A 14,628-nucleotide genomic window follows, 5' to 3' on the forward strand; every position below is an offset into this window, starting at 1 on the left:
CCAGGGAAACAACACACCATTCTGCTTTTTCTCTGCTGGCCACAGAAACGTCTGCCTGTACTTAGGACTACAGAATTCCCTAACACAATTGATCTCTTGGAAGCCAACGTACCCCTCATTGCATTAGAGCCAGTCTCAGTACCAGAAACTTGGCTGTTCGTGCTACATTCCCCTGAGAACCCATCACCCCCTACATTTTCCAACCCAGCATACCTGTTTGAAATTCGGTATATCCACAAAAGACTCCTGCCCTAGGTGCCGACCTCTCTTCCCTTCCTGGAGTTAAACCATCTATGTGGCTGTATCTGAGACTCCCCCCCTCCCCCTTCCTATAACTGCCATCCATCACATACTGTTGCTGTTGCAAATTCCTCATCACTTCTATCTGTCTCTCCAACCGATCCACTCGATCTGATAAGATTCGCATCCAACAGTATTCGGGCAGATATAATCCGCAGTAACCTTTAAACTCTCTTTAAACTCCCACATCTGACAGGAAGTACATATTTTTGCTCCTTCACAATCTACAGACCCAGAAAATAACACTGTCTTATTCCTCTACAAAAACTGCACCAGGTTAAATTAATAGCTATGGCTTTTATTTTAAGTTTAATCAAGAGACTTATCTCCAAAAACATATAATCAAGAAAGAACCCACTGTACTCACTAATACAGCCTTTCTCTTGGATAGACTTAAAACAACAATTAACTTATCTGATTCTGTGTTGTGAACTTCGCCCAAACCGGTTCCTCCAAGATTAGTTGTGAATTTCACTGTTTGTTAATTTTTCCAGATGCACTCTGATGTCCAGCGATACATGAATTCAAAAACAGCAAAGGCGGTAACTATGCAGGTTCTCTCTCTCTCTCTCTCTCCTGCACTGTCCTCACCACATGCTTCCTTTATCTGCTCTTCTCCCTTTTAAACTGCTGTTGTTTTGTCTTTTTATTTCCAAAGTTCCAGAACAATGCAAGAGCATATAAAACAGTAATTGCTGCTCCTGGAATTCGAGGGAATCACCTCCAACAACTGAAATACCTCAAAAAAAAGGAGCAGCTCTTACAGCCAGAAATTTTTCCCGTCCTCCATCTTGGATTACTTCTTAAAAAATAAATTAGGAGGACGAAGAGGTGCCATAAAATATCTTTGTCAATAGATTAAGGAAAAATCTGAGACATTGTATAAGTATCTTAAGAATAAGAGGATAGCCAGGGATAGAGTAGGACCTATTAAAGACCAAAGGTACAATCTGTGCAGGGAGAAAGAGGGTTTGGGTGAGGTTCTAAATAGATTCATCTTATCTATGTTCACAAAGGAGAAATACGTTGTAGATTTATAGAATCCCACAGTGCAGATAGAGGCCATTCGACCCATCGAGTCTGCACCAACCCTCTCATTTTACTTCTCTATTTCTCCTTCAGCATCATTAGCAACCTCTTTGACTTTGGGTCCCGTACAATCTGTTCCAGTTGCTCCTTTGTCCCCTCTGTCGACAGCATAAAGAACACAATTTTCCAGCTTCTTTCAGTTCTGAAGAAGAGTCGTGTTTAGATTCAAAACTTTAACTCTGTTTTTCTCTCCTCAGATGCTGCCAAGTCTGCTGAGTTTCTTCAGTACTTTCTGTTTTTATTTCAGAACTCCAGCATCCATCCTGTTTTGTCTTCATTTGTAGATGATTTTACATTCAAGGAATACAGCCAGCAGTTTGAAAGTGAGTAACTTCCAAAACAGTTCCCAGACTCTTATCTGCTTATGCAGCCACAGAGTTTATAAGGTTAGTTCAGTTCGATTTCTTGTCAATGGTAACTCCCAGAATATTGATATTGGTGGATACAGTGATGTAATGTCTTTGTATATCAAGAGGTAATAGTTGGGTTCTTTCTAGTTGGAGATGGTTATATTTGCCACTTGCAATTCAGTGTTGACTTGCCTGAATCTAAGGAATTTCGGAAAGTTAACATCAGCTCATCTACTACCTCAAGAGCATTCTAAGGCCCGAGTATAAAATCTCAATGGACCTGTTTATTTGTAACCCTGCAGATCCATCAACTTGATTATTGCTACATCCCTCATGATTGTAATCTCACTAAGTTCCTTTGTCCAATTCCTGAATTGAAGTTATTACTGGAATTAGTTTTTGTAGCATCTTTTGTAAAGATAGAACAGAATATTTGTTCATTTAATTTGCCATTTCCTTGTTATCTACTATTTACTCTAAAATCAAACCCTGGAGAACCAGCATGCACTTAATCAAGTTCCATTTGCTCCAGACGTGTGCAATAACATCTCTGAACGGGATGATTAGAAAATAGGTTAAATCAGTAAGACAGGATCTGCCTCCATGCTAACTATCCCTGATCAATCCCTTTCCAAGTGTTAATTGATCCTGTTTCTCAGAATTTTTCCCAATAATTTCCATAACCACTGACATCAGACTAACAGATTTGTAACCAACTGGTCCATCCCTCAGGATAGCGTTTAATCTTCTTTTTCTTTATTAAATTCTTCATATCCCTTGCCAGGGTTCCCTGGACTTGCTGTCCTTCATAACTGTAGGAACTCATGCTTTCTGTTTTTAGAGTTCTAACTAGCTTCCTCACATACTCTAAATTATTCCTCCAGATTTAAGCCTTTCATGATGCTTTGCCATTTTTTAAATATTCTGACCAATCATTTTTTGCACAGCCTTTCCTTTAAGTTTAACACTTTCCCAATTCTGTTCTATTCAATTCGTGTGAGACAACACCATGATGGAATTGAGCTTTCCCCATTATATATTCCAGAAACCTTGCAAGTAAAATGTTTCTAATATTTCTGAAATATTCAATGTTATTTTCTGACAAGTGGTCATATACTTTTAATTTTAAAAAATATCTCAATTAACCCAGAATGCGTCATTTATTTATTTTTTTCCTGCAACCTAATCCAAAAATATAATCATCAATTTTCAAAGGCTGTGCTGCCCCGACAGTGTCCTTGTGAAAGTGCTTCTTTTCATCACTTTAAACAAAATTCTGTCTCAATATTGGAACCTCTGAGGTCAAGTGTGTCTAATCCAGATGAACCTGTTGTATATTTTTCAACAATTGACTGTGTAATCAAATAATTGATTTCCAAGAAAGAACAAGAGCTAATGTTTTAAGTTTGATATTTTTTGTTCCACAGTCGAGAAATCATTGATATCCAATCCTGGCTCCATATTAGCATTGCTCCTTCAATTAACACATCAATCTTGTAAGATTGGGTGTTTCCTGAAATTTTCAGCTTTCAGTTTTTTCCCCCTTCATTTCACCACCAGAGATTCAATGCAATGAGACTTTTGGCTGTTTGTCAGTTGCAGTTATGATCTTTTTCTCAATCCTCATGTTCCAGATCAGTAACATTATGAACATGTGAACTCAAACCATGTATCGTACTTCTGAGGCATCTTACACAGCTGGCTGATACCACTGGAAAAACATAGAAAGATAGAAAATATGAGCAGGAGTTGGCCATTTGGCCCTTCAGGTCTGCTCTGCCATTCAATATGGCCATGACTGATCATCCAACTCATTATCCTGTTTTGTTTTCTCTGTACCCTTTGATCCCTTTGGACTAAATTTAACTCTGTCTTGAAAACATTCAAGGTTTTGGCCTCAACTACTTTCTATGGCAGCCAATTCCACAGACTCAGCACTCTCTGCCTGCATAAAGTTCTCTTCATCTCATTCCTAAACAGTTGACAGTATATCCTTAGGGTGTGACCCTTCATTCTGGACTCGCAAGTCATCAGGAACATCCTTCCTTCATCTGTTGGCACGAGGACTGTTTACCCTGAGGTATCAGCAGAAATTTAAAAAGAAAATAAATACTTAGAGCCCTTACAATTTCCATTTGTGATTCTGAACTTTCAGCAAATGCTATTCCAATTTTACAACATTCCCACTGGCCAGAATCTATGCAGATGCCAGTAAATACATTAGTTTTACAAAACTGTCCATTTCTCTACCATAATACACCAATACCATCTGCGGCAGAAGGTCCCAGAATTGGTGTTGAGAGGCAGGCCCGCAATAGAATGGCTCCCTGCCCAATTATCCTCTGTTGGTCATCTAGACTTTGCAACTTTCTTGGCAAATTGTTCAGGAAATTACAGGACTAAGATCCTAAATCAGGGTATCTCACTGGGTAAAGACACTTCTTGAAGGTGTGTGAATTGTGAATTTTCTTTTAATATAATCAGGTTTTTATATCTTATGTTATTAAGAAATATTTTGGAATATAGTGGTGGGAAAGGGTTTGGGTTTACAGGCATTAATGGATCAGGTTGCTGCATGTCTCCTAGAATATGTACTTAGCGCTAGCAACAGGTGTTTTCGCATTGAACTTTTCTCTTATAAGGTCATGTGTTTGCTCTGTCTTCCTTCCCTGGAGTGTGCAACAGTAAGACGTCTTCCTTGAGTTTCTGCTATGTTGCCATTCCATACAGCTGGCTAAAGTAGCACTTGTTCCCTCTGGGAATTATCATTAGAGTAATTGCTGCGCATGCAACCTCTAAAAAATGCAAACAGCTGATGCAGGCATATAGGATGAGCTCAATGTTGTGGAAAGATCTTTCTGTCTATCCTCAAGGCTGATTACCAAGATGTCAAAAACCGAAAGTAACTTTCAACTCATTTACATTTTGCAATTTGGGAAAAAGCAGCTGTTAGGGCGAGGGATGGAATCCTGCTTTGGGTATTGCAATTTGCTTGGCTGCAGATACAGTTTCATTACCAGCTCAACAATAATTCATACCTCTCCTGATAAAATACAGATGGAGATTGGGAAAAAAAGGATTCTGTCTGTTGTAAGGATGTAGAGACTTTTGTTCAGCAAAACAGGTGAAGAATTGAGATGGATTGTTGAAAAGAGAGAAGTGGAGGGAGATGGTCAGTCCAGTATTTTGTTTATTTTCTGCCAGATTCCAATTTCAGCATCCACACAAAAGGTTATATTACATGTCCTCTCTCCAAACAATAATGACAACTAGCTTGTATCTTGTATAGCTTCCCTTTAGCCATTGTTTAACACCCCACCATTAACTCACAATGATCTGTTCTATACCTTGATAACAGAAAGGAGCTGTTCACACCTTCAGGAATTCTGCCCTTTCTGTTAGAGCCTCCCTAGATTTTGATTCTTCATGCAATTGAATAGGACTTCACAGCAGAAGTGCCTTTTTTTAAAGTTCTGTATACATGATCAGCTGATGAAATTACAAATTAATATTCTATGTTTTTCATCTTTCAAGTGCTTACTACTCCTTACTAAGTGACCTGTGGACTTCCTGAATTAGTGCAGCCTTGGAATAAAGGTACAATCACAGAGCTGTTGGGAAAGAAGCTCCAGAATTTTGACTCAGTGACAGTGAAGGAGCAGTAATATAGTTCCAAGTCAGGATGGCATGTGACATGGAGGAGAGGTTCAAGATAGTGGTGTTTCCATGCATGCATGTCCTTCTAGATGGCAGACATCGTGGGTTTTGAAGGTGCTGTTGAAGAAGTTCATGGGAGTGATGATCATCAACAATCTGGCCTTGACCACCAACGTCAACGTTACGGTTAAGAAAGCACAACAACGCCTCTACTTCCTCAGGAGGCTCAGAAAATTCGGCATGGCCATAAGGACTCATCATTATTGATAGTTGTACCATAGAAAGCGGCCTTTCTGGATGTATCACAGTGTGGTGTGATATTGAAGGCAATATTCCTTCAAAGACGACAAGAAACTGCAGAGTTGTGAACACAGCCCAGCCCACGCAAACCAGCCTTCTATTCATTGACACCGTCAAAACTTCCAGCTGCCTCAGGAAAGCAACCAACATAATCAAAGGCCCCTCCAATCCTGGTTATACTTACTGTCTTCCACTCTGTTCCGCCGGGCAGAAGGTATAAAAGTTTGAATACACATACAAATGGATTCATGAACAGCTTTCTCAACGCTGTTATCAGACTTTTGAATGAACCTCCCAAATGTTAATGTTGATTTCTCTCTGCAATGTCTCTGTGGCTGTAATTATCTATTTTGCACTCTGATCTGCTACCCTGGATGCACTTTGTATGGTACAATCTGCCTGTATAGCATGCAAAACAACACTTTTCACTGTATCTCGGGACATGTGACAATAATAAATCAAATTAAATCAAATCAAGTTACTGACAGAGTTTGCTGTAATGCATTCATCCAGTCAAGTGGATATTATTCCATCATACTCCTGCCTTGCAGATAGTGAGTCCCTCACTGCTGAATTTCTAGTCTCTAACTTGCTTTGTAGTGAAATTTAACAATTCAGTTTCTGATTAATGGAAACCCCTGGCATGTTGATTGTGGGGAATTCAGTGAGAGAATGAATTGAACAACAGGGGAATCAGATTCTTTGCTTTTGGGGATAGTCATTGCTGACACTTGTCAATGTTACTTATCTTTGATCAGCCCTTTAGAATGTTCTCCAGGTCTCGTTAAAAATGAAAACGGACTACTTCAGTAACTGAAAAATCTAAATGGTACTGAACGTTGTGCAATCATCAGTGAACACCCCCACTTCTGATGATGATGAAGCTGCTGAAGTTGCTTGGGCCTAGAATACATTCCTGAGAAACTCTTGGAGCTGAGATGACTGACCTTGAACAAGCATAACCATTTTCTTTTATGCGAGGTATGATTGCAGGAAGTGACGATCTTTTCCCTCTGATTCTCAGTGACTCAAATTTTGCTAGGGCTCCTTGATGTCACATACAGTCAGTGTGACTTTGACATAAGAGTAGTCACTCTTACCTCACCTCTTTGTCCATGTTTGGGCCAAAGTTGCAATGAGACCAGGACCTATATGAGCCTGGCAGAACCTAAAGTGGGCATCAGTGTGTCGGCTATTGCTGAGCACTAGCCACGTGATATCACAACCTTTTCCAAAATCTTGATAATGATGGAGTGCATACTGTTAGCATTGTAATTATCCAGCATGATGTGACTTTTTTTTAAGCACAGGACTATACCTGAAAAACTTTCTGTCATTGCCTGGGTAGTTGCCAGTGTTGAAGCTATAGTGGAATAGCTTGGTTAGATTTAGAGCTAGGTTTACAGCTCAAGTCTTCAGTATTCTTGCCAGAATACTGTCAAGGCCCATACGTTTTCTAGTTTACAGTGCCTTCAGTTATTTCTCGATATCATGCAGAGTGAACTGAATTTGTCTGAAAACAGCTCTCCATGATGCTAGGACCTCTGGAGGAGGCTGAGATGGATCATCCAATACGCACTTCTAGCTGAAGATTGCCACAAATGCTTCAGCCTTATCTTTTGTACTTATGGACATAAATTCTTAGCTACAAAGTAAAATTTATATAATTAGAAGAATTTTTAATGGAAAATTAAAGTATCTCTCAAAGGTGTGATCTAAGTTCATAATATATTATTGTTTGAGAGCTTGGTTTTAAAGTGGAGCAATTATATACTATTTTAAATTGGAATTTGTATTTCTACGTATTATGTGTGAAAAGGGGAAGGACATTGTTTTAGTATCACTAAGTCTTGGTGCCAAAATTCTCAAGTTTGTTTACATATTTATTTTTAATGAGGGCGGACAGCTGAGTCGAGCTGTGTATTAACAGTTCAATCAATATTTGTTTAGGTACTGCTTGAGGAAACCATAAAAAAAACTATAAAACTTACATTGTAAAATTTACAAGAGAAGAAGTAAAAGCTATGATTTCAGTAATTTTAATTACAATTTAAAAATTGTAAAATTTACAAGAGAAAGTAAAAGCTGGATCAGTGATTTCAGCAATTAGGCATGTCTTTTTCATCTCCAGACTCAACTATTCTGGCATCACATCTACCACCTCGACTCGTCCCACTTAACCCACATCCCACCCTACTCATGAATCCCCTCAGTTCTTTCTCAGCTGCATTGCCCAATACATCTCATTTAAAAATGATGTTCCTCATCCCTTCATAGTCTCAATACTCCTTTCTCAGTAACCTTCTACGAGTCTAATGTCTTATTCTCCCCCCCACCCACCATTCTCAATGCTTGAATTTTGAGCATGTTGCTCTCTTTGCCTTACGATACTGTCCTGTCTTTCATAAATAAGACCCCAAGAGCTAGCATTCCCTAGAATTGGGCGGCACGGTGACACAGTGGTTAGCACTACTGCCTCACAGCACTAGAGACCTGGGTTCTATTCTCGCCTCAGGCAACTCTCTATGTGGAGTTTGCACATTCTCCCTGTGTCTATCCAAAAATGTTCAGGTTAGGTGAATTGGCCATGCTAAATTGCCTGTAGCGTTAGGTGTAGGGGAATGGGTCTGGGTGGGTGGTACGTCGGTGTGGACTTGTTGGGCCGAAGGGCCTGTTTCCACACTGTAAGTAATCTAATCCCTAAACTCAACTTTTCTTTAAAACCCACTTCTTTGATCTAGTGTTTAATTACGACTTCTAATATCGTCTTTCATGTTTCAGGTTTTTGAATTCAAATTGCACCACTAGCTCTGGTGGAATTCAAACCTGGGTCTCTGGATTAATAGTCCAGTGATAACACCACAAAGCCATTGCTTCCCGAAAATCTGAGTGCATTATACGTGTGATGTTTTGGAGACTGTACAAAAGCTATTTTGCTTATTTCCAAAATATAAAGGAGTGTTTAGGGATTAGCATATAATACTTCTAATGTATTTAAAATGTTTGAATTTTTAATACAAATAGATAGTTCATACTATTTTATCTTCATTCCTTTTGTAATTTAGTTTTGTTGTGAAGCAAAATCTGCAACATTGCATGCTTATGTTTCAGAGTTATAGTCTCTTTGCTAAAACTAAGAGTGTGATCTATAAAGCAAGTTTCCTGACTGGAATCTGACATCTACTGGGATCATAATAGTCTCTATTGCTAATATGTTATTGTTTGGAATTTAGCATCTAAGGTGAAGAAATGATTTATGGCTCTAATTGTATTTCTATACTATGTATATCAAGAAGACAATATCAATGTTTAAGTTTCATTTTTTAGTTCCCAGTGATATCAGATTATCTAGAGGTTTGTTAACATATATTTAAATTAGGTTTGAAAATTATTATGGTGAATAGTTCAATGCATGTGAAACAAAGTTCATAGAGAAAATAACTGGAACATTGCCCAGCAACAAGGTGTAACACAGGGAATCAGAGACAGAACTAAATCCATTTAGAAAGACTTATTTTAGACAAGTAGGCCATTCAGATTGTTTAGCAATCCCCAAAGTCAAGGGCAGAGGTTAGAAGTCCTGAATGACTTAGAAATTAGTAAGAAGCTCCAGGAACAACTAGAGCCGTGCCAAATGAACTAGGAACTTTAAAGTAGAGACAGAGTGACCTTCAGAGTAAAGTGTTTAAGTTTCTTTTGTTTCTGATATTTATAATAAGACCATTTCTTTATGATGCTGTTCATGTTCTTTCTACTGTTGTTAGAATAAACATGTATCTTTATTGTTACAAGTTTATTGGCAGTCTATTGTGAATATGATCAATAGCTGACCACCACAGTAAATAAACAGCAAAAGTAAAACTTACAGTCTATAAACTCAGGTTTCAATCTGGGGTTTGACCGAGTCAGCAATACCATCAGCTGGGATCATAACAAATGTACATCGGTGATGTAGTTACCAATTATGTAGCAATGGTTATAAGGTGCATAGCACGCAGTGCATGCATGATGGGTATTCATTTTGTGTGTCTCTGTTAGCAACTATCAGGTCCTAATACGGAGGTCCAACAACAAAGTAGAATCCCACTTTCTTGTCCCAGCTCCTTTGGTTAAGACCCTGCCACTACAAAAGCATGCGCTGCGAGCACTCACAGATCCTGAAATTCTTGCACCTCTAGAACATAATCGGCCATTTTGGGGAAATGTTCTTGCCTCACACTGGGGTGGGATGAGATTGAAAATTTGCTAAAGCCATTCATTACAAATATTTTACTTGAAATATCTTCCTTCAACATCTTACACACGTAATGATATGTACTATTGTCCCAAATCATTTGTAGCAGATATTAGAGTAGTGATTCAGCAACATTTTCCAATCGAAAACTGCTCTGATCAAATGCTGGTCAGCACTTTACAAATGGGAGAATTTGTTTAAGTTTAAGACAGCAGGGTCATTTGGAGGGTTACACCCGCAAATTACTGCAGAGTGCTAACACAGCAAAGAGAATGTAACTTCTGACAGAGAAAGCTCGAATGAACTATTGTACAGGTATCAGCCTGCCCATGGATAAAGGCATTTCAAACAGGACATGAACTGAGGGAAAGGCTGCTAGGAAGTAAAGTTTAGCAGGAAGAGTAGGTGTTTTTGTAAAGCTAGATTATGACGCTCAAAAATCTCAGCCTGTATGTAAGTTAGCTTCTATCTGATATTTTAACTATAAACTTTGAAGTATTGCAAAGAATTCACCAAGAGAGTACCCGAGGAAGCTCCCATTATGAACTAAATTAGTGTCAATTAGAGATGCTACAACCAAAAAAAATGTAACGATCATTTAGATCTTTATTGAGTATGATTTTCACATTGATGATAAGGAACTCACAGTTGATCATTGATTACAAAAGCTCTGAAGTCCCTTGCTCTAATAGGTGTATTAATATTTGCTTGGACCTTCACCTGCTGCTCTCAATTTAGTCTTGCCTTCCACTATCTTTTGCACTAGTTTTCTTAAAGTTACAATTTGGTAGCAGTTGTTTTGTGTGTAGATATTTGAAATGGAAGTTACAGGTGAAGCGAAGTTGCTTAGTGTTGGTGTGATTTATCCCTAATCAAATATATTGCAATCAAATATTCAAATGCTTAGAAAGAGTGACAGGAAATTGCATTTTCAAAGTTATACTTCCATCTCTTTGGGGATATCAACTTACAGTTTCAGAGAATACTAGTTAATAACTGGTGAATTAGGGTATTGGTGGGTGCTGGCTGTCTATTAGAGATCAGTGATAGTACAGTGCACTTCAGATATGACGGGTACAGTGTGTGCTATTATGGGATGAACAGTGAATAACATGACTGTGGTGCATAGCAATTGTCAGTCAGTGAAAGATGCACCCAGAGCATTGATCAGTTACATACTGATTATCAAAGAGTGCAGAGGCCAATGAGGATCAATAAGTGTACATGCACAGTGAGTGCTTAAAGCTATGCAATGCCCAATAAACATCTGTGGGTACAGTTTGCAACCAAGGTACATTAGTGATATTGTACACATTGAATGCTGGATGTACAGTTGACATAGTTCACTGTGAATAACCATGTCTGTAGAGTGCACAGTAAAGACAAGTAGATTTAGACAGTGCCAGTGGTGGAATGTGCACAGTGAAGGTGATACTAGTGAGTATTGGTGAACATAATTAGCCGTCAGGTGTGGGTGCAAACTAAACATTGATGAAATGCAGGGAAATAGACCAATGAGTATTCACTGATGTAATGTAATTCTATCAACTAGGATATTTCAAGCATTTTTTCAAGCACCTGCCACTCAAATGATAATAAAGGGTTACTGGAATTAAGGATCTTAAGTAAAAGCATATGTGTGCAACAAAGACAGATTTCCAAATGTTAAGAAGCTTCTCATTCTTGCTCTTCAGGAGCAGGGTCTTCTGGAGCTGGTTCTTCTGGAGCTGGCTCTTCCGGAGCTGGCTCTTCCGGAGCGGGCTCTTCCGGAGCGGGCTCTTCCGGAGCGGGCTCTTCCGGAGTGGGTTCTTCCGGAGCAGGCTCTTCTGGAGCTGCCTCTTCCGGAGCTGGCTCTTCCGGAGCTGGCTCTTCTGGAGCTGGCTGTTCTAGACCTGCCAAGGTGGCCTTCAAAATGGCACAACAGGCAACAGCTCCTGCATCAGGTCGGGTGAGCTGAGCTGAGGAGATGTAACTTGCTCGTCCTGCCTTTGCTGCCATATGCTTGGTGGCTTCTGCACCTTCTTCAGCTTTCTGGAAACAGAGAGCGGAGGTAAAATGACAATATTCCTCAGTCTTACAATTTAGCCACAAACCACCATGGTCCATGTAACATCACAATCCATTCAGCACATGTTCATTTCAAAAATCACACCCTGCATTTATTTCTGATCCAACCATTTACATTCAATTACTATTAATTTCCAGGCAGACATATGTACATTAGAGATCAATCTGTGACTCATTTTTGCTTAAGAAAAAGCAAAATATAGTAAAGCTTGAGAAGTTCTGAAATTAGTGGAAGCATTCCATTGTGTTTTACCAATGTATGAGTTGGGCACTTATGAATATTAATCTAATGCTAAAGTGTATTAATGATATAAAAAAAACAGCAACATCTATAACTTTCCAAAGTTGTTTTACTGGGTCACAGCTCCAATGATATCAGTACTTGTCAGGTATTTGGTCCAAGTAATCAATGTTTTTTTTAACCTCACGCAGTGAATGTTTGTAGTGTGGTCAAATATGAAGATATTAATACTCAGCCCAATTTCGCCCTCACATGTTATCCTTGTGTACCAGCTCCAGCAGCTGTGCTGTACAGTGATCACAAGTTTCAGTTAACATTTGTTTCCCACATTCATGTATTGATCAGAACTCAGGCTGTTTCTTACCTGCACAGCGTTAGCCAGCACTTGCAGTTCATTGCCATCTTCATCTGTCAATTTACTTAACTCATCCGCAGCAGGACAAAGTGAGTCAAGCTAACATAAAAGGCACAAAATAGTTGCATATTGTGATCCATTAAAAATCAATTCAATTATATTCAATTTACCCCAATCTAAGAGAAATATCCAGAAAAAATAAGCATTAATGAATAACAGTCCTAAAGCCCAGGACTTTTCTATAATTTGGATCTCAATCATATTTTAGAGTACCTGCTTTAAATGAAGAATATACATACACTGGCACACATTTGACTCCTTTAGCTTAGGAAAACACAACAAAGCATTTTACAGGAACAATGTCAGGCAAAAATTATATATGGTTAAAGGAGGGGAATTGGAGATGGTGAATAGGTTTAAAGAGACTCTTAAAAGAAAAGAGGTGGAGAGGTTTAGGAAAGGAATTCAAGTGCTGAGCCATGATAGAGCTCAGGAACAGGTTACAATTTGTAGGGGTAAACAGATTGAAGCATGGTGCACAAGAAACCAAAGTTGGATGAATGCAATTCTTGGAGGGTTCTAGGATTTTAGGTAGGAACAGTTTTAAAGATAAGGTAAAACAAGGTTGAGATTTTTAAAATCGAATTGTTTATTTTCCACTCCTACAATATGTCATTTGATGGAAAGATGCAAATTTCAGCCACTTCCTCATGTAGCAGATTTTTTTTGGTGGCCATTTAGTGAATAAGTCATAGTTTGTTCAGTTGTAATCACCATCATTTCTCATTGAATTTCTGCACTAAAGTGGCTGAAGAACTGTCTGAGAGAAGAGTTTGCAGGCACAAGAGGGAGATAATGGCCAAGTGATATTATCACTAGAATATTAATCCAATGACCTAGGTAATGTTCTGGGTTCACCAGGTTCAAATCTTGCCATGGCAGCCTGAATTTCAATTCAATAAAACAAAAATCTAGGATTAAGAATCTAATAATGAACATGAACCCATTGCCAATTGTTGGGAAAAACCTATCTGGTTCACTAATGCCTTTTTGGGAAGGAAATCTGCCAGACTTAATTGGTTTAGCCTATGTGTGACTACAGAATCACAGCAATATGGTTTGACTCTCAAATGCCCTCTGGGTCTGGCCAATAATGTCTTCATCCCATGATTGAATTGAAAAAAAGCAAATGGCATAAAAAAGAAGCTTAATGTTGTGTCAATCAAAAAGACATCAACAGTCAAAAACATGGTTCAAGGGTAAAGGTTCCTACCATCATCACATTTGCTGGCAACCAGAGTGAGTTTTAAAAATTAGTTTACAGAATGCGGATATTGCTAGCAAGTCCAGCATTTTTTGCCCATCCTTAATTCCCTTCAATGTTGTAGCTTGCCAGGTTATTTCAGTGGACAGCCACTAGGCAATCACATTACTGTGGGTCTGGAGTCATATGTGAGATAAAGTAAGAATGGCAGATTTCCTCCCATGAACAAGATGGATTTTTATCGTAATCGTCATGTGATCACCATTAGCTTTGAATTCTAAATTTTATTGAATTCAAATTTCACCACCTGGGATTCAAATCTATTTCCCTAAACATTAGCCCAAGGCTCTCGATTACCAGTCCACTGACATTACCATTGCATCACTGACTCCTCTTAATATATTGACAGAGTCAAATATGCAAATATTGAGTTTTCTCAAATTCAGAATACATCAAGGATCAAAATTATTATAAAATGTTATCCTTTTGTTCTGTACAACTCAGTGCCGCCACAGCACATTTAACAGCCAGACAATGCAATTGAACATTATTTCAAGACCGATGTAAAAGCTACATGTTTGATTAAATATCCATTCAGCATCTGCAATATCAATCATTTTTGTAAACTTAGCGACAATTAAAACTGCTCAAGTTCAAGTGGCAGGACTCACCATGGTTCTGTCCCCTGGCTCTGCACCTCCATATCTGTACAACAACAAATAACTAAGTCAAACAACTCTTGGTAAACACTACAAGCCACATCACAGTTTT

General features: G+C 38.6%; 1 protein-coding gene across 2 annotated transcripts in view; it reads right to left on the reverse strand.

The window, feature by feature from the left end:
• Nucleotides 1-10,511: 10,511 nt before the first annotated feature.
• The window catches only part of tkfc (triokinase/FMN cyclase), a 75,748-nt gene continuing 71,631 nt past the window's right edge, over nucleotides 10,512-14,628 (reverse strand). For both annotated transcript variants that reach the window (XM_060838790.1, XM_060838791.1), the window contains 3 exons: nucleotides 14,529-14,562; nucleotides 12,603-12,692; nucleotides 10,512-11,961 (listed from right to left, as the gene is read on the reverse strand). In XM_060838790.1, coding sequence (XP_060694773.1) covers nucleotides 11,608-11,961; nucleotides 12,603-12,692; nucleotides 14,529-14,562 — 478 coding nt within the window. In that variant the 3' untranslated portion in view covers nucleotides 10,512-11,607. The remainder of the gene's footprint in view (nucleotides 11,962-12,602; nucleotides 12,693-14,528; nucleotides 14,563-14,628) is intronic.

This window comes from Hemiscyllium ocellatum, chromosome 18 (assembly GCF_020745735.1).
Source record: "Hemiscyllium ocellatum isolate sHemOce1 chromosome 18, sHemOce1.pat.X.cur, whole genome shotgun sequence".
NCBI lineage: Eukaryota > Metazoa > Chordata > Chondrichthyes > Orectolobiformes > Hemiscylliidae > Hemiscyllium > Hemiscyllium ocellatum.